The following is a 21480-nucleotide window of genomic DNA, read 5'->3' on the forward strand; positions in this document are numbered from 1 at the left end:
AGGTTTAGGCTCAATTGTCTAAAGTAACTTCATTAATAATTTAAGAAGTCTCAATAAACATTATTGACAATTAAGTTAATCATAACGTACTAAGCAGTGCAAAACCGAATGTAGAGTGAAAATAGGGTCGCAAGGTTTTGCTATTATATAAAACAAATTCATAATGTTTGTGATTAATAAAACACTGATATGAATCATAATTATGGCTGTTTTATTATTTTTTTTTACTGTTTTATTATATTGTATACGTGCAAAACACTTTCGTGATTTAAAAAATTAAGTCAAAATTTAATAAATATATTTTTGTACACTAAAAATTAATACTGAACATATAACAAAATTCTTGAAAACCATTCCTTGTAGGAATAGTATGATAATAAAATAAAAGATGAATGATGTTGAATTGATACATTTTATTTTTTTTTTTTTGTTTCTTTGTACCATCCAAAGCAAGGAACAAACACAAAGATTGAATTTTTTCCATGAAGCAGCAACTTCACAACAAGCAGGTTCATTTTGCTTGTTTTGGATAGTATATAAAAATAACAGAAAACAAAAGACTGTTTCATGCTCATAAAAATAAGTATCAGAGTGAATGTCACACAATATTCCATCCAACCAAAAGCCTATCTATTAATATTGTAATCTATATGATTTTTTTGTATATTCAATAAAACAACTTGAATCATATTGAAATATAATTATAAGTAATTTCAAGCCAAGCAACAATAACCATCTTGGTATTTTGAGACAAGTTTCTAACTGTGCTTTTCAATGTACAAAACTTTTAAAACTTTGATTATGCTTGGTAAAATCAATTCCGACTTTTGGGTATTTAGTTACATATGTCTTCTACAATATACAGTATATGTAAGCTTTATTCAATAATTCCTTACAATAATTATTCAAATCTTTTTTTAACTCATCAATTTCATTTATCATATATGCTGATTTGTAGTTTTCAGCAGTTCTATTGAAGAAACCAATATTAAAAAGTTACTTTCTTTTATAAATGTAAATTCACAATTCTTACTGTTAACTTCAATTACTGCAGCCTTCTTTACTATACAACTGACAACATAAAATCATTACAATATCACCCAGGTATTATTTCACAGATAAAACATATCATGAACGTATTACATATCATGAGCAATTAGCAGCAGATAAGCTATGCATTCACAGTCCAGTTTTAAAACATAATTATATATGACATCCAGCTTGCAGATATTACTGCCACTATATTTATAAAATCAAATTATAATGAATCATAATAATTTGTGTATGAAATACAAAATGACAAGTTTTATTGAAAGTAAAATCACTTTTTACAACAGAAATTATTAACTGATTGATTGATTAACACAAGGAACCAGCATATTACAGATTGTATGATCAACCACAATTATGTCCATTAGGCACGCGGACAAAACCTATAATGGCATCAACCAGCATTTGGTGAGAATCTGTTATTAAAATCTCAAATTTGTTTCTTTGATAATCATACTAATTATTTTATAATCTAATGACAAAATCTATATTATTTCTTACTTTCATGAAAAGTATTTTCTGAGAAGCTTTATAACATTAATTTTCATTTTTTAATTACAGTAAACCCTCAATTTAACATACTAACTGGGAAAATGGATATCTGCTTTGCCAAAAGGCTAGTAAATTGAATGTTTTTAAAAACATATATTAATGATGAACTTAAAATGTGCAAGATTATTAATCCTTAATATATGTTTTTATAAACATTCAATTTAATAGCCTTTTGGCAAAGCAGACATCCATTTTCCCAGTTAGTATGTTAAATTAAGGGTTTACTGTAATTAAATTTCTTAAAAAACCTTTTTACAGTTTGCATAAGCTTACATACTTTTTCAGGAATTTTCAACTATTCTAATTTTTAATAAAAACATTTTATATTCAGTTCTTAATACTGATTTACAGTATATTTAATATCTAGTTAAGAATTTGTATTTCAGTTTATACTAAAATTTATGTCTACTGCTGTTTATATTTTTTATGACATGCCACAACTACTGCTTTGAGCTATAATCTACATCCCATTTTCACTTATTTTGAATGGACCAGATATGTTGTAGAATCAGTCAGTATAGTTGAAAAATATGGATTGATAACATTAAAAATTTTAAAAAAAAACTAATTTTCCTCGCTAATTTGGTTAATAGCATATTTGTAATAATAATTCAATTAAACACATTAAAAAATAATTCCATAAATGTTGAAATGACAAATTAATAAATTTTCTTTATTCAATATAATTAGATCAATGTATACAATAGCTCATATGCCAAATGATTTGCATAGCAATTTAAAATACTATAATTAAGTCTAAATTTTTACAACAACTCTATTCTTAATTCGAATGGTTTCATTCATATTTCTGAGAAAATAGTAATTCAACAACAATAATTGAAATAATTTGTCACTACATATATGTAATGCTGCCATTTGCTAAAAGTATATGAAGACACTAAATATACCTTACACATTTTTTTAGTAACCAAATTTAATCAAGATCAACAGTTTCAGCCTGATTGATAAGTCTTTATCAGGTTAGAAAACAAAATTTAAATAGAGATTCTATTTTTGGAATAAAATATTCTTTGACATAAATTACATCTTTTAAATTCTAACAGATTTTTGATTTTCCAATATAAAAAAAAATATAACAAAATAAAATGTAAGTATAAAAAATAAAAATAGAATACAATTAAGGATAAAAATAAAATAAAACTAAAAATAAATGAAATAACTCCACTGGCTACAAAAATGCCATTGTTTTCATTTAGTTTCATTTTATTTTTACTTTTCTCAAAATTTTACTATGCAAATATTCAAGATCACGATTTCAATCATTGTTCACATAGCAAAAGTTAATGCAAGTATAGTAATCCCTCCATTTATGCAAATTCCCCTTAATTAATGCAGCTGAAAAATTTTTAAATTTTAAATAATAAACTTTATGGAAATAAGTGATAATTATATCAAAATATTTTTTTTAGTTATCAATAACCTCTTATACAGATGTATATTTAAAAAAAGAGAGTAAAATACTGTATTTGAGAATATGGAACAAATCCCATTTTAAACAGTTTTCCTGGCTTCATTTACACACTTCTTTTATACCCTGTTTTCTTAGAACCAATTACTCATATAAATAAAGGAATTAATGTAATATAAAAATAATCAACATCAATAGTCATTTCTTTTTTATTAAGATATTAATTTCATTTCTATTGTTATAATTTTTAAATTCCTCAAAAATTTAGCTATACTATTTCTACAAAACTGCTGGTATAAATTAATATAAATAACCTCAACTAGACATAAATACCAATGAACCAGCAAAAATAAAAGAAATAGTTCACACATTTATTTTTTCTGCATATATTTCACAGAAAGAACATCTCACAGAGCACTTAAATCAAAAGACAGTTCCTTTGCAGTCATTACATATAATAAGGTGCTAGCTAACATCTACAGGGAAATATCCTGCTACACAAATAATAGGATTGCTTACAGGCGATCTCCTATAGTATCTTCAAGCATCAGAAATGATAAGGGCCCATTGGAGAGGAGCTGCAAACTGGGGCCTATACTATCCCTCTATACAATCACAGGTGAACCGTCTGTGCAAATATATTGGAGCCATTGCCTGATGCCTAAAAATGAAGAATCAAGGAGCATCAATATACAATTCAGAAGGGTCTCTCCACAACTGCACTAGCTATATTTGCCAATGACAATGATGTTGAAGTTAAATTTAATAATGCCAGTTTATTACACGATTATGAGGACCAGGGCAACCTGAAACATTCAGAATGAGTAAAAATATTCAGGGCCATTATAAGAGGTATGGTGGTCAATTATAAGGAAACGAACTCTTTTGCTACCACATTTTATAAAATACTAGCCGACCCGGCCATGCGTTGTTGTGGCTCAAAATGTATCTATTATAAATGTGTAAAGAGAGAAACATCTCTTTCAATTTGGGTTTTGCCGCACGTCGTGCTGTCATCGACATGGCACGTGTGGAAGAGAAATATGGCGTCATTCGATATATCATTGTGAATTGTGAAGTGTGAAGACAAAGGAATCAATTTAGAAAAAAAACTTTAAATGTCATTTCTTTGTTTACAGGTGAGCATGCCCATTACATATTAAAAGGGCTACTTTGCTAATGTAAATTTAAAACTAAAAAAATATAACCTTTGTTTACAGAGCAACACATCGTAGTTTATTTCATTTGTCTAGTCTTTTCCCTTTCTGGAAAATAATATAAGTCTTATAAATGTATAACACTTCCCCCGTGGGAGAATTTCAAAAAATCCCTTCTTAGTGTACATTCTCCTGACATAGCCTATTAAAACGCAATCAAAAACACATCTAAAATAGTATAATAAAAGCCGAGTTCTTCACAGTAAGCCTTAATCCTGTCCCTTTCCCCGCTGGGGCATATCGAAAAATTCCTTTTTAGTATATATTCTGTTGACGTAACCTATTAAAAACGCAAAAAACCGCATGTAAAATAGTATAAATAGAAGCAGAGTTCTTCACAGTAAGCCTTCACAGTAAGTTTTTATATAATATATGTGTCGAAATTCCCCCCAGTGGGGGGAATTTTCGACACGACATGTATAATTTCAACATGTATATTATATAAATGTGACAATAACCGAAGCTGAATGAAAGGAAGTATAAGAACTTAAAAATTTTCTTTTTCATTCATATATCATGACAAAAAGTTTCAAGCAGTAGACATGATTCCTGATTTGTTTTATAAGGAGTGGAAGAGTCTTATTTTCTGCTACTCTAAAAGTGACAGTAACATAGTCAATGGAATCAAAAATGCAATGGTGTTCAGAGAAAAATCACCTACTAGACAATGACATTCTGTTAGCTGGCATCTATGTTGATCCCAGAATTCAAAGCTTACTAACACAGGAACAGGAAAACAGAGCTAAGAATGCTCTGTTTGAATTAGCCATACAAACAAAAGGTCTGAAAATCGAAGAACACGCGACAGCTGATGACACTACTCAAATATTGACACATGAATTACAATCTTCATTGAAGACCACCTGTGATTCTGAAGAAGAATTTGAAAAATATCTTGATGAGCAAGACAAAATAAAACGTCCTTGGTTGACTTCTAATATGAGCACAGATAGAAAAGGAAATGTCACAAAATTTAGAGATGATTTTTACAATGCAGTGAAAAAAGTAAATAGCATTGACCATTCTTCAAATTTGGAGGTTATAACGGTGACACTGCATTATCCAGACATTATCCAAGATACAGCATTAACCGTCACGGCATTGCCACCAACCCAAGTTTCAGTAGAGCATTTATTTTCCGCTCTTAAAATTATCAAATCTGATTTAAGAGCATCCATGAATGCTGACTTAATAGAAGCAATTCTTTTTTTAAGAAGTAATTCAGTTTACAATAGAGATGGAAAATAATAAATTAATTAACATAGCAAATAAGCAGCCTTTTTCTTTACCAGTCTAAATGTTATATTTGTTATTCTTGACTTAGTTTAATATATCTGTATACTTATATATTATCTAATATATGCATATATTATGTATGAAATTAGTTTTTATTAAAGAATGTATTTACTGTTTTTATTTGCACATGCTTACCAAATACCATTGATATCATAAAAGAAGTCAATATGAATTTTATATTAAGTAGATGCGTCAAATTTTAATATTTAATAAAATTGTTTTATTTTGTATTTTTTAAAAAAGTAATCAGAATCGTCGTCATTATTACTTCCACAGTTGTCACACAGTATAGGCTTATAACAAAGAAAAAGAATGACGATCAGTCAGATGACTGCAGATTTTTATTTTTTGGACTCGGGAAGCCTCAAAATGTAGAGAAGTGCAAAAACATTCGAGGTTTTCTCTGTATGCATGATGTTAAATTGTGTGTGGAGCATGATTTAGTTCAACCACTTTAAAGCTTAATAACTCCTGTGTTAAGCCATCCAACTCAGATTCAAACACCACAGAAGTTTAATATTAATATTTGAAAGAACCATTGAACGAAAAAAAATCACCACAGAAGTTATCAATCTTCAAACAAGCTAAACTAAATTGTGCCCCACACAGTCTAACAGCCATATATACAGAAAAAAAAACCCAAATTTTTTTGTAAATGTTGACATTTCAAGGTGTCCTGAGTCAAAAAATGTAAAAATTTTGGGATGGGGTCATTCTTTGACTGATTGCTACACTTTCCCTCTGTTATATATAACAGTCGAAAAAGAATAAATTATCAAATACATATTTATATATTGACTATGTCATTACTAATTTTTCTAGCTTTGGAATAAAGTTTCTACATTCTATTTTTATTAGAACTCTATTTATTGAAGCTTTTATTCTGAGGTCATGTGATAACGTCAGAATTTTCAGGCCTACTTTGTTAACAAATCTGCCCCTGGTCAGAGTCAGAGTCAGATGGTAAGAAAAAGTCGAAGTCATGTGAAAATCGACCAACTCCACAGCCCTGGTACCAAAGCAAGAGGTATGGAGATGTTTGAGGGAAAAGAATGTTCCAGAAAAATATGTTAGGCTTGTCAAGAAAATGTATGAGGGAGCAGAGACCAAAGTTAAGAGTAGTGTGGGCACTACAGAAGGGTTCTTCATTAACATTGGTTTACATCAGGAATTGGCCCTTAGCCTTTATTTGTTTGACCTGATAATGGAAGTTTGAAGCTCCGTGAAGTATGCTGTTTGCGGATGATATTGTGCTGTGTGAACTTTCCCAAACCAATGCTGAGAAGAAACTGGAAGATTGGAGGAAAGTTTTGGAAGAAAGGGGCATGAAGATTAGCAGAACTAAAACAGCTTATATGACTCTAAATGGTAGAGATGAGTGTAATATTAAAATCCAAAATGTGCCACTCCCTTTGGTTCCGAGTTTTAAATATCTTGGGACATTTGTCAAAATGAGGAGGAAGATTGAAATCAGAGGTGCAGCATAGAATTCAATGTGGATGGATGAACTGGAGAAAGATAAGCTGTGTGTTATGTGACAAGAAGTTGTAGTAAAAAGAAAACTATTAATAATGCCGTACACAGTGAAAAATTTATTTTTAATACTACTATTACTTGGCATGAGTATAACACTAAAACTATATTAGACAAGAAAGTTAGCTGCAATCTGAAAGAAAATTGTATAAATCAGTTGTTAGACCTGCAATGTTATATGGAACGGTGACATGAGCAATAACAAGAGACCCCTGAAAGATGAAGGTGGCAGAAATGAGAATGTTGAGATGGATGTGTGGAGTGTCAAGGAAGGATAGAATAAGGAATGATTTTATTAGAGATTCTGTTAAAGTGAGACCCTTGAGCAAAAAGATGCAAAAATGTAGGTTGAGGTGGTTTGGTCACGTAGTGTGAAGAAGCGACAATTATGTTGGAAAAAAAATCGGAAAACTGGTAGTAAAAGGAAAGAAGAAAAGACGACGACCAAAGATGCATTGGAAAGATAAGGTGGAAGAAGAGTTGAACAAAAGGGGACTTAAGAGAGAAGAAGCCCTTGATAGGGAGAAATGGAAGAAACGTATTAGAGAAGGAAACGCCGACCCCATATAAACATGGGAAAAGGTGAGGTTAATAGAAAGATTATATGTTGACAAAACAACTATATGACAAGAGCAATTATTATTTAAGTAAATAATTCTGATATTTCTTAATACGAAATTTATTTTTAAACATAGATAAGATTTCCCTTATTAATAAAAAATATTTTTACAAGCAGAGTCTTTCAAAGCATTGTACAGGACTTGGGAGTAGAGTGGACATCTTTCCATCTTACCAGGCCCCTTTTACCATTTTGTTTGTGAACAAAATGAAACAGAGAATGTTTCTTTATTAATAAATAGCAATCTTAAAGATTTTATTTTTTTATTAGTAAAAATAACAATTTATAGAGGTATGGGTCATAAGTTCTCCCCCCCTCAAGCAGAGTCTCAACCTATTTACAAGTATTCTGAACTGAAGTAAAAAAATTTTAATTTTAAAAATCTTTAGGTTAGTTAATTCTTTTTATATATTTATACTTAATAATACATCAACCTAAAGTAAATCTAAAAACACAATAGAAACATCTTATATAAAAATTTTAATTGCATATCATAAAATACCACACAAGATTATCTTTCAATTACATATTTCATTATTCTACAACTTATATATATAAGAATTATTATATGGGCTATTTAAATTTGAATCAGAAAAATTCAATTAAAAACTAACATAAGTATAAATACTTTAATTCCAACATCAACAATATAAATTTAAATATTCATCATTTTCTATCTTAAAAATCTAAAATTATGAAAAAGTGGCAAAAACTGCAAAGTAACAAACTGGCGATTATGAATTTCTTTGAAAATAGATTATCAACAGACAAATCAGGATAACTGATTTGTCTGTTGATTAAAAAAAAATTTATGCTATAACAATAACATGAATTTTCTTTTTTTAATTTGCTAATTCACTTGGCTTAAGACAATGAATTTAGCAACCTTTTTTTTTGCAAAATGCCTCTTTTCAAAGAAGAAAAAACACCACAGGACACTCACATTAAAAATATGTCTACAGTTAATCGTGTCTATTACTTTCCTGGCTTTTTTTCGTTATCAGAAGAAAAGTATGGTGATCGGCAAAAAAAAAAAAAAAATGATTATTTTACAAATCACCATACACCATAATTATCACTGTTTTCGAAAGAAAAATTAAATAAATGTATAAAATTCTATAAACAAACAAAATAAATTCTAAATTGTCATAATGTATGCAATTTATGAAGCTCTCAGCTTATTTTAACTTTATATTAAACCTTTCGCAGACTCCGACATCTGTGCGCCCTCAAATTAATTTTAATTTTCCACACACCCCATCAGTGATTCCAAGGACCTGCAGGGGTCCATGGAAACCATTTTAACAAACATTGTTCTAGACTGTTTATAAGTTTACTTTTTATTTGTTTATTAGTTTAGATCTTCCAAACATTAAAATTTAATTGCAAAAGACAATTCATTAAAAGATTGATATCTATATCCAAAACTGATACTGACATTAACAGTAACTAATACAGTAGAGACTCGTTAATTGGAACCCCGGTAATCAAAATCGCCGGTAATCGGAACGATTTTCAGTCGGACTGTGTCGTGCTGAATCAAACGTTTTTGATACTAGATTTACTTCTAAAGTATAATTTTCATGTTTTTATATTCTTCAATATATTTATTTTGTTTGTACAAAATGCAGAAATAATTTTTAACGATACGATAGCCTCGATTATTATTATAAAAATTTTCGTTAGGCTTAAAATCGACGAAAATTCAACACGAAGCGACACGCAACGGAGAAAAATTTGAACATCGGACAGGTTAATATATTTATTCGTACATAATCGGTAATCGGAACAAATCACTAATCTGAACAACCCCAGTTCCCAATTGATTCCGATTTTCGGTTCTCTACTGTATTTGATAAAAAAAGAAAATAATTGGAATAATAATAAGAGTTTTTACATTTCAAGATTATTTAAACCAGCCATTTTCAACATGAACCAAGAGTTCCCCTGAAGGCCAAGGATGAAATAAATAAAAACAAGAGTGATAGACAATTGAAAAAAGTAATGTAGACAATATTCAATTTTTTTTTAAAGTGACAGTGACAAAATTTAATGATAATCTTACACAGCCTAAAAATTTACATTAAGTTTTTATAAGTTATAATATTTTAAGTTTTTTTTAATAAAATCTCCTAACAGATGGCACCAAACACAACTTCAACTGTATTTCCAGGAAAGTTATGCACTCATTGCTGGATTTTTTTATGATCTTTGAAAACCAATTCACTACTTAAAAATAAGGGCTTCATTCCCATAAAAATTCCAAAAAGGATGCATGTAGCAAGATAGCTATTACAAAGATATAAACAGGTAGACCCTTCTCTACTTTACTACCCTTCAGTTTGGCTAGTGATTGAAGTATACGATGATTTTATATGCATCAAAGCAGTCAAGAGCATTTTGAAAGAGTTTGTATTTAATCTTCACTTTACAGTATTTTTAAATGTATATTTTTATGCTTGGAGTTTTAAATTTTTACAAGAAAATTTTAAATTTATTTATAAAGCTCCTTGTTAATCAATAATGCTCATGCTTTGTTGTTTGATCAGTTTATTATTTATTGTTTATACTCCATTATTCTCCTTATCCCATTTATTTTGAATTTCTTGTTTTTAACTTTAAATTTATATTTTAATCTCTTTTTGTTTGTTTGTTTTTTATTTACCCAATGTTTAATTTTCTTAATTTTTTTTAAATTCTTTTTGTGTGAATAAAAATGTAAGGTTTCATTGTTAGTTTTTATTTCAACAACTTCATCCATAAACTACTAATGTATCTGATGTACTAAATGTAGATGTATCTAAAAATACATCTACATTTGAAAGGTACTGATATAAGAGATATTTTTTAGGAAACATACATTGTTTCAATATATTTACCAAAGTCTTAATATGGTAAAAAAAATGGAGGAGGAGTCATGGAAGTTGAGAAAAGCCCAAATGAAACCATGGCTGAAAAAAAAAACTTGAGAATAGCTGATTTAAACTATATTATGCATTCTTTTATACTTAAAACTCAAAATATTTTTCATATATTATTGTTGTTACATTTAATATAAACAGAAAGAATAACTTACCATCTTGTGTACAGACATCATCTGGTAATTGTTCATCAGTTAACGAGCAAGTATGATCTTCAGCATTTATATCTGAGAGTAATTCTTCAGAAATAACTTCATCCTTACTATAGAAAACATCAGCATTTGGATTTAAAGCCTGGTTTGGTTTTACCTGTAAATACATTTATAAGCATTGTAAATATTAGAAATATAGTACTGTTATTCTAAATACATGCTACTTTTAACTAAAAAATGCAAATATTAAAGATTTTGTAATTATTTTTTGGAAGAATTAATTTTTGTTCAAAAGAGTGGCAAAATTCATCATTTTTCTAAGTATTTCTCCTAACATTTCTCCATTTTTCTTATCAAAAACTTAAATTTTTTAAATAGTGAATAAAAGACCAACAATTTTGAACTTTTTAACTTAATCTGCAAAAATTAACATTTATATGAAGAATATAAATTTAAAATGTAACACAATGGAAATCTTAAATCCTTGGGTAAAATTTTCATCCAAGGGTAAACATTTCACCCAAGTAAAAATCTATAATACTATATATCTTATAATCATCTTTTAAACTAATAATTCCTATTTTTTTCTGTATGTTTTTCTGATGAAAAAAATGTTTCTTTAACAAAGCATTTCATATAATGTTTTACTTTTTACCATCAGAACTTTAATAGATAAAAAAAATTAAAGTAATAGCACTCATTTTTTCACTTTTTGATAGTCTTTGCTAGCATAAACATTTGCAAATCAAACACATTAAGTAAAATTAAACAATTCAAGGAGGGTTTTGAATACATATTATGCACACAAGCACATGAAGTTAGATAGCACAATTCAGACAAATAAGGTAATTCACCATCTATTGTTTAAAATGCAGAATTTCAATCTTTAAGATATCTTTGTAATATCAATTCCTTTTAAATATTCTCAGTTTGAATAACTTTAACTTTATTCCAATGATTGTTTATCACTGAATCAAACATTTCATAATTTTTAATCGTAATTACAAGTAGGACGGAGAGTTCACTGAGTTTGGCATTAATAGTGCTTTTTATCGCAAGTCCTTTCAGGCGAATAAAGATTTTAAAAAAAATTGAACAGATTGCATATTATCCAAATTAAAACTTTTGATAAAACCATTAAGAACAAGCCACTAACTTTGTTTCAAGTTGTGCATGTTATGTTATACACATGCTACAAAGTGGTGCATGCATGGATGCAGACCCATGTTAGCAATCTGATGGTGGATGAGAATCATTGTTTAACCAGTGTGACCCATACATTGGGCAGGTTGAGAGTGGGAGTGTTGCATGCTTCTGACATTGCTGTGAGAAGAGACTCCCATATAAAGATGAGTTTTTGATTAACTGCAGCATCTGAACATTGTTGCTTGAATCCATAATAGGTTGTAACCCTGCTTGAGCATCCTTTTTGCAAGTTCTGTGGTATGTCGTCCCTTCACTACATCTTCTTGGTGTTCTGCTAGGCAGCTAGCAAGCATTCTTGTTGTGGCCCCAATGTACTGTACTTCATATTCACTCCCGTTGCGAGATTCTCCTGCAGTATAGCGTAGACTCCCAATTTCTCAAAAGTGGTGAATTTAACCTGATCATTGCAGATGAGCCTGAGCTAACTCAGTAGTGGGGATAGGGGCAGGAGCAGGTTATGCTGCCTAAAAATACGGCAAATGCATATGGAAAGGGATCCAAGATATAACAATGACAGTTAACCTACAAAAACTTCCCTCTTATTACATAGCATAGTACTTGGAAATAGGGATTTTCTTACCATGTTAAGCACATGAACTTAGCATGTGAGAAACCAGCAGTAGGTAAACCAAACTAATGATGTTTAATTCAATATTTACCAGTGCTTGTGTTGATGGTAGTAAGAAGTCTCCTCTAATGAGGGCAGTGATAGCAGCATCAACATATTGTGAAGGCTGGAAAGCATCTGCTGGGATAATGTAAGGTGTCATATTAGACTTATGGTGAACCGAGAACTGTAGCCCTTCAGGGGATCTATGTATGCACAAATCTAAGAACATTATTGCTGCATCATTCTCTTTCTCCCAGGTACTCTCCATCCTACTATACAATATTTCGCATGAGTATCAATCTATAGTACATAATTACAAAAATACAGATCTAAAAATAGATTCTTTAATAATTTATAAAAATTATTTGAATATTAGCAAAAATCAAATTAGACAAATCTTCAACACAAACCTAATAACCGGTGCAAGTCTAATTAATTTTCTACGGCGAACATTTTCGGACTCAACTCTGGGTCCATTCTCAAGCCTAAATTCTCTTCCAATTGGTGTTTGACAAATCGAATACTCCTAATCGCGTGCCATTCGAATGGAACAATTTTGAATTTTTGAATGGCACACAATTAGAGTATTCAATTTGTCAAACACCGATTGAAAGAGAATTTAGGCTTGAGAATGGATCCAGAGTTGAGTCCGAAAACATTCGCCATAGAAAATTAATTAGACTTGCACTGGTTATTAGGTTTGTGTTGAAGATTTGTTCACAACCTGGTGTTTTTTTAGGAGTTTATTAAATCAAATTAGTTTCTTTCTCATTTACAGAGACATAAAAATGCCAATTATGATCTTTCTTTCATATCAATAATTACAATTTCTATAATCAAACACCTTTATTGTTGCCGAGAAAGTTTAATTTAAAACAAACATTTTCGACCTATTCCATAGGCCAACCTGAATGATAGAATAGGTAAATTTCAACCTCAACTAAGGAATAGGCCAATTTTGAAATTTAAATATTTGTATTTGATCTTCTGAAACAGAAATGTTCCAATTGTCAGTTTTCAACCTGATGATGGCCTATGGAATAGGTCAAAAATGTTTGTTTTAAATTAAACTTTCTCGGCAATGATAAAGGCGTTTGATTATTGTTTAATATTTTGCTGAGCACATTCTATATAATTACAATTTCTTAGTTTCTGAAAAACATTAAGATTGATTCCTGAAACATTAAAGAGGAATTTATAAATAAAAAATGAACTTTATACTACATAAATTTATTCAATAATTTAATAAGTTACAAAAATTAGTAAGAATAAAATTAATGTAAGTTTTAATAAAATAAAAATGATGATTTCTGAGCTTATGGAAAATTGAGCATCAAGTATCAAGTATCTTTATACAACCTGTGCTGTAAAGTTCACAGACCTCTAAAACAGGTTGAAATTGTTCCATTTTGTATTTAATTCAAATATATATTATTTACTGGAAATTTTGTATGCATAGTATATTGTTTTTGATATTCTTAATTTATTTTTAATGTCAATTTATTTTCACATTGTGTTTGTTTTTTTTATTTGCTTGTGAGTTATAAATGAAACATCACTAACTCAACATCGGGTTGCAGTAAATAAACACAACCTTCAAACTTGTTACCAGTATGTTCTCCCACGATGAAAAAAAGAGTTACCTGAAGAAGAACCCATTAGGTTCGAAAAAGTTAGTAATGAAGTATTTTTTTGTTTTTTTGTCGTCATGGGAGAACATATTGGAAACAGGTTTGAAGGTTGAGTTATAAATGCATTCAAATGTTCATATTTTCATTTCAATTTTGGTGTTCTATATCTATTCTATTTTTCTAATAGTAAGAATCATTTAATACAATAAAAAAAAACAGAAGTTTATTTTCTTTCCTTCACAAAATAAAATAAAATAAAATAAGTAGTCTAAAAAAAAAAACTTCTAGCAAAATCAACCAGTTAAAAGTAAATATTTAGAATAATGACTCAATATATTTTGTCTCTTCTAGGAAACTTCTAGAATAATAATTCAAAAAAATTAAACTTTATTGTTAAAACTTCTATGGTTTAGCATGTTTAGGGTGAATGTTAAGAAATATTCACCCAAAACACAGATATTCATTCAAATTAAGCTAAAATTATTTAAATTAAAAATTAATCTAAGAGAAATCAACATTACAGGAAAATTAAGCATCTTTTACAGAATGTCTCAATGGTAATTTTTACATACAGTATAGACCAGGCATGTCAAAGATACGGGCTGTGGGCCAGTCATGGCCTGTGAGACAATTAGTTGCAGCCCGCGACATAAATTCAATAATGCTATTTGTTTATTATATTTATACCAAAGAAAATGTGATATTTTGTATTTAAGCAAATAATATTTAATAAACAAAATTGTTGAACTCAATTATTTTTATCTATTATTATTTAGTGATATTTATTTTATTTGATTTATTTTTGTGTTTAATTTCTTGTTTACATTATGTTTTCTCTATTTCATCTTTTGAATTTCAAATTAAAGTCTGTCTTGGCAAGATCATTTATTACATAATTCTCACTATTTTGCATATAAAATGCGTTTGATATATTAGTAAATTACAGTTTATGCTTGTATTTTGATTCTTGCGATCCTTATTTCCGGATCAGTTTACAGACCTGCTTCAGCCCTGCAAATTTGCCGAAAATGTTTGTTCTATGATTAAAGTTATTGCTGAAAAAGTACAAATGGTTTTTTTTTTATTTTATTGTGAAATCTCAAGTTACTAAAAGGAATTTTTTGAGTCAGCTACTTTTGGGCTACTTTTTAGAAAATTTTTGGCTACAAAACCTAAAAACATCTGGCCCGCTGTCATACTCGAGACAAAATATTGGCACTTAAGCAGTTTGGGTTTGACACTCGCGGTATAGACTCTTCCACATCCAACCCTCCCATATCTGGACTTTCCTTTATCCAGATTAATCAAAATGCAACCAAAAATTTCAAAAATATTTCCTGCTCTGTAACTTACCTTTCCATATTGCAATGTGTAATTTAAAATTTTTTTTTTGTTAAGGCTGCCTTGAACTTCATAGAAGAGCACAATGCATCAAACAGCATTTACATAATAATGAGGCATTGGCATGATTTAGTGGCTTGTTAGTGAATCAAGAAGAACAAACAACTTTAACACAATACCTTCAAAATTAATTGTAATTGTCAAAAATAAGATAAAAGTCAAAATGAACATAGACATACAGCAGGCACATATGCTACAATCTTATTTAAAAATTATCACACTTCCTTATTCAGATTTTTCTAATATCCAAATCACTCCCACCCACATTAGTTCAGATATGGAAGAGTTTACTGTATTTTTTAAATTTTCTTTTATAATTTTTGGCTCTTTTGGTTCTGTAGGTGCTAAGAGGACCTACTTTCCATACTCATCATGGGTTCAGCCAAACTCACAAGGGAGATGCTGGGTGGGAAAAGATGAGGCTTGACATATCTGAGATTTCCACTCTTGAAATTCCTGGAATCCTCACTCAAATTTAAATTGGTCCCCCTAGAGTGATAGACTGTCACCTTACTCATCTTGGCCATCTGGACATTGCATTTCCCACATTCAATCTGTGTATAGATTTACACACTAATTTACAGCTAAGCACAGTGCTGCAAATATCAGAAAATAAAATTATACTATATTCTTACAAACAACTTTTTTATTGCTGGGTTGAGGATTTATTATTTTAAGTTTGCAGCTAAAATTATTGCTATTATGAATAAAAACAATTGTGCCGTTTGATTTTTTAGTCTATCATATTGACCCATATTCATTTTTTCATTATAAAATATGATAATCTAGTAACATAACCAGAATAGCATTTCAGCAGAAACCCATACTTTAATATTTTTCAGAGAAAAAAGTTTCAGTCATTTTAAGTTACTTCTGTATTTTATTTCATTTATATTTTACAGCCTTAAATATTTATTCTTAAATTCAAAAGTGTAAAATATACATTTTTTGCTGTGTTATTAGTTCAAAAATGTTCATTTAACAAAACTATTTTATTAAAATTGATAGATATTCACTAAAAAGGTGTTCTTTTTAATCAGAAATTCATATTCAAAAATGTGTAAACCACAGAAGTGTGGAAAGATTCAGCTGTTTTGTTTTATGCCATATGCTAGTAAGCTGTTAGACATTACACAAAATATTTAGTTTCATTAGATAGATGTTGAAAATATGAATTATGTAACATCTACAAAAATCAGATTAGCATTTTAAAAAGTAACCAGAAAAACTAGACAGATTCTGAAACAAATGTTTATTACATTTCTTTCAGAATCTGATAAACTGCTAGTATAGGTATTCCTTGTATAATATGGCACTTCTACAACACTAACAATACAAAATAGTAATTGTCAGATGAATGCAAGTTTAAAAGTTTATTTAAATTTTTCTAACAAAATTAACAATGTAAGTAATCAAATATATATTGATAATTTTTGCAAGTGTTCAATATAATATGTAAAAATACACAGAATTAAATCAAAAGAAAAATTGTGTGAAGAACTACTAAAATATAACTTTTCCACTTAAATATAATAATTATTATTATTATTAATAATAATACTTAATTTGATTAATTCAATATTAAAAATGAAATGTTTTTAACATATTTAATATATTATTAGGCTTTGGATTAAAGCATATTTAGCTTTAAGCATAAAAACATTTAAGTGATTATCTTTTGGTAATAAGTGTCCCTTAATAAAGCATTACTAGGACATTGTGGAACTCTGTTGTATCACAAAACAATTGAGGCAGAGCTGGAAAGAAAGAAGCAATCATTGTACCTGATGGTCACAGACAGTCTTAGAAAAATCACACGATTCATACGATATCACTTTGTCGCATGCACTCAGGCTAGGACTTTGTATCTCAAAAACAAAGTCATGGAACCCCCCTTTTTTTTATAACTTTTTTGAATTCCTCTTCACGGTAAATGGAAAACAGCAAAGTTTTCTCAAAATCAATCAATCAAATTTTGCAACAAAATGCAATATTTTAAGCCACATAGAACAGATTTCACTAATGTCCTGCCTCAAAAAATGCTTTTATAGAAATTATTTTGCAAGTTCACAACTTGTAAATATTTTCAATATTCTATTTTAATTAAATGATTTTATAAAACAGTTATTATATTAGAAAGATTGCAGCTGACATTTTCATCACAAAAACGTGTTTGTTAGATGTTCAGCACCATCTTCCTGTAAACTAGAAGTTTGACAGTGGCATTAGAAATGTCGAGCAAGATTCCACTGACATTCCAAACGCCATTGTCAAATGTCTAGCTTACAGGAAGGTGGTGCTGAACATCTGACATACATGTTTTCACAATGAAAACGTTGGCCGCAACCTCTCTATTAACATTAAAACCAGAGTTAATAAAAAAAAAAAAAGAGTTAAAATATAAATAAAATAAAATAAAAAAGAAAGAGTTAAAATATAATAAATGTATCTAATTTTACATAAAAGAATTCATATCAATAGTTTTTGAGTGAATTAAGGCAGATAAACTAAATTATGGATTATTACTAATATCTTGTTTTCAGAAATTTTTTTGTATGTTCAATGCATTCTTTCCCATTAAAATTTCTTTATATCATAATTACAATAAAAATCGCCATAGATGTTAATTCCTTATTAATATGCCAGTTAAATAAAGTTAATGAAAGATTCAAATTCTTAGTATCTAAATAAATACATTAAATTTCTACAGAATGTTTTCAAAAGGTTCCAGGATCAGGCAAGTAAAATAAATATATCAGAGATACAAATTTTTGTAATTTACATATGATCAGTTTCATGTGTTCATGTTACAGAAATTAGAACAATGCAACAATCCATTGAAAGAGAAAAGACTGTTGGGAATCAGAACTCTCTCACATGCACATGTGTAATAGTTCTGATCTTCATTGAAAAAAAAAAAAAGTTAAGTAGCAAACTTCAGTAAAAATTGTCATGGAAAACCAGAACAGAGAATCTGCATTAAATTTTGTGATTAATTAGGATATAATCTAACAAAAAAGGTATATCATGATAAAACAAGCATTCAAGAAGGAATCAAGATATGTATAGTATAAACAACTCCAAAATTTAAAAATATTACAAAACTGAAGACTAAATACTAATAAAAATTTGAGGTTTTCCTTCACACATTCTTCACAACTACAGGAACATAATTAACATGAGCAGAGTTGACCTTTTCTTTTGGGCTCTTCTCTGCTAACAAATAGGTCAACTGATTAAAAAATTGATTGTAATTGACTGATTTTTTAAAATTTTCTCAAGAAATATTTTTACAAGAAAACAGTGGAAGAGGCATTTTTAATTTATATTCCTGTGTTCCTGTAGCTGTGAAGGATGTATGAGGACATCAAATTTATATTTGTATTAAGTCTTCAATTTTGTAATATTTTTTAAAATATACTTCATCCTAGCTTTAGCTTTTTCAACTCTAAAACTGGACCAAGGATTCAATTTTCTATTTTGATTATAACCAATGATCAATATAGTGGATAAACTTAAATCACAAAAAAACAATAAAAATTTTGAAAAAACTGATCAATAATGTAATATGTTCAGTATTGATCCAAATTGGATTGAAAATGTTACTGGAAAAGAAATTTGGATAAATAGCTTTGATAGTAAAAACAAGAGAATCAAATAAGTGAATGAGCCTAAACTGAAAGAGCAAAGGACTGAAAAGTCCAACATCAAGATTTTGTTAAATGTGACTTTTTGACATAAAGGGCATTCATAATTTTATTCTAAAAGCTAAATCAATCAATTAATGTGTTTACCTTAACACATTAGCAATTATGTGAAGCAATTCGTAACCTCAAAAATAAACAGCAAAAACTGGATATTCCATGACAATTCCAGGCAATGTATAGCCATTAAAACCATTATTTATTTGAAAAAACACAGAACTGCTATTCTTCTATGACCTAGTATAGTCATAGAAGTGATCCCCAATCTGACTCCTAATGACAATTTTTTTTAAACCCAAAGATGGAATAACTAAAAGATAATAATTTGAATCAACAGAACTCATACAAAACAAATCTAAGAACATTTTGTGATGCCTAAAAGAAGTTAATTTTCTAAATGTTTATTAAACTGGAAAACTTGTTGCAGAGAGAGTATTGAAACTCAAATTGATTATTTTGAAAAATATTAAATTCCACTCAATCATTCTCTAGAATGGAATGTAAGTACTAAGTACACAGCACAAAACACCTTATTTACTGAAATTATATAGGATTCTTTAAAATGTTTTGTGCTGTGAAATATTAAATTTCTTTGTATCTTAACATATTGAATTTCTGATACATTTCTGGATTTTTTTAAACATATCTTGTGTATGCTTTATATAAAATAACAAAAGCATTTTCTCTAAACTTTTATTTTGTAAGTAAGTAGTCTTTTCCAAAATAAGAATGGAGCTGATGTTCATTAGTTCACATATATAGTAGTAGTAGTAATGTTCAATTATGAAATATAACATTATTATACACACACACACATATATATATATATATTAGAATATTATATGTATTCACACAAGATAAATTAAAAAATTATAAGGTATGTTTAAGCTGTTATAACCTATTTCAAATCTTTTGCAGAAATTTCAGATTATAAATTTAAAAAACCAGAACACACAATGTTATGTAACATTGGAATATTTTTAAAAAATTCAAATATTTTAAAGAATTTTTGTTCCTTAGCTATAGTAGTTGAGTGATACACATTCAAGACTCAGCATATTGGCTCCATTCTTATTCTGGGAAATGCTACACACACAAATTATTTTTTATTGCAAAATAATATATAACATCATGATAAATCTAAAAATAAAATAAATAAATGTCATATTTTAAATAAAACATTAAATTGTTCTGTGAATATTCCTTGAAATCATCAACTCAGATAAAATACTACTTTAAATTTCTATGTGAAATATAAATATTTATATTTCACATAGTATAAATTGCTATGTATTCCATATGTATTAAATTTTACTTTAACGTTAAAACATTGCTATTTATATTCTACATAAATATTTTTTTATATAACAACTGAGATTAAGAAATTCAATACTAATACAACTAAAAACTCCATATAGTACAACACACCACTAAACCAAAAATCCAGGACTTTAAACTAATACTTTAATGCAAAAACAAACATTTTCAATCATTTTAAACAACCATCTTCAGGTTTACATAATATATTTACTATATTGAATAGAATGTTTAAATATTTTTAAAAAATACAGTTTGATCGGATATTGTATAAATGACATTGCAAGTTATTTTATTTTATTGGATTTCAAACACTGCTCTACAAGCCATTGACAGGGTATTACTGCCCCTATAATTGGTGACTAAGTTATTTCTGCTGGCCTTAAAGATTTTCAACTTTTCCAAACATTTATATGTAAGCATGTACAGTACTTCAGCATCTGAGGCATAAATGGCTAACACTATGGAAAATAGAGCTTTTGTGATTCACTTACAGCATAACTGTAGGTACTATTGGTAGTGGACATACTGTGGTTCCAATATACTGCAATTGTTTTCCCAATCTGTTGTCTGATATCAGTATAGAATAAACTCCTGAGAGCTTATATCTATTATGGGGAATCTTTGTTATTTCTTAGTAATGAATACACCGTATGGTTTCTTTTGTATGCAATAGTCCTGTTGTTAGCTCTTCCAGTTTCCTGGTAGATTGGTTTCAGGATTTTGTTGTATCTCACTACCTTGAATTTGGTATATGCTTTCTCTTTGTGGTATAGGTACTCTTGAATCAGTCTTTGATAATTTTGGGTCAATAGCCATGTTGAATCATTATTCATGTAATT

The 21480-nt window shown here is 28.7% G+C and overlaps 1 protein-coding gene across 3 annotated transcripts in view; it reads right to left on the minus strand.

Annotated features, from left to right (window-relative positions):
• Larp4B (La-related protein 4B) overlaps positions 1-21480 on the minus strand; it is a 193235-nt gene that overhangs the window by 82208 nt on the left and 89547 nt on the right. For all 3 annotated transcript variants that reach the window (XM_067276669.1, XM_067276666.1, XM_067276661.1), the window contains one exon: positions 10773-10926. In XM_067276669.1, the coding sequence (XP_067132770.1) occupies positions 10773-10926 (154 nt within the window). The remainder of the gene's footprint in view (positions 1-10772; positions 10927-21480) is intronic.

This window comes from Centruroides vittatus, unplaced genomic scaffold (assembly GCF_030686945.1).
Source record: "Centruroides vittatus isolate TY-2023 unplaced genomic scaffold, ASM3068694v2 contig_1159, whole genome shotgun sequence".
NCBI classification, from domain to species: domain Eukaryota; kingdom Metazoa; phylum Arthropoda; class Arachnida; order Scorpiones; family Buthidae; genus Centruroides; species Centruroides vittatus.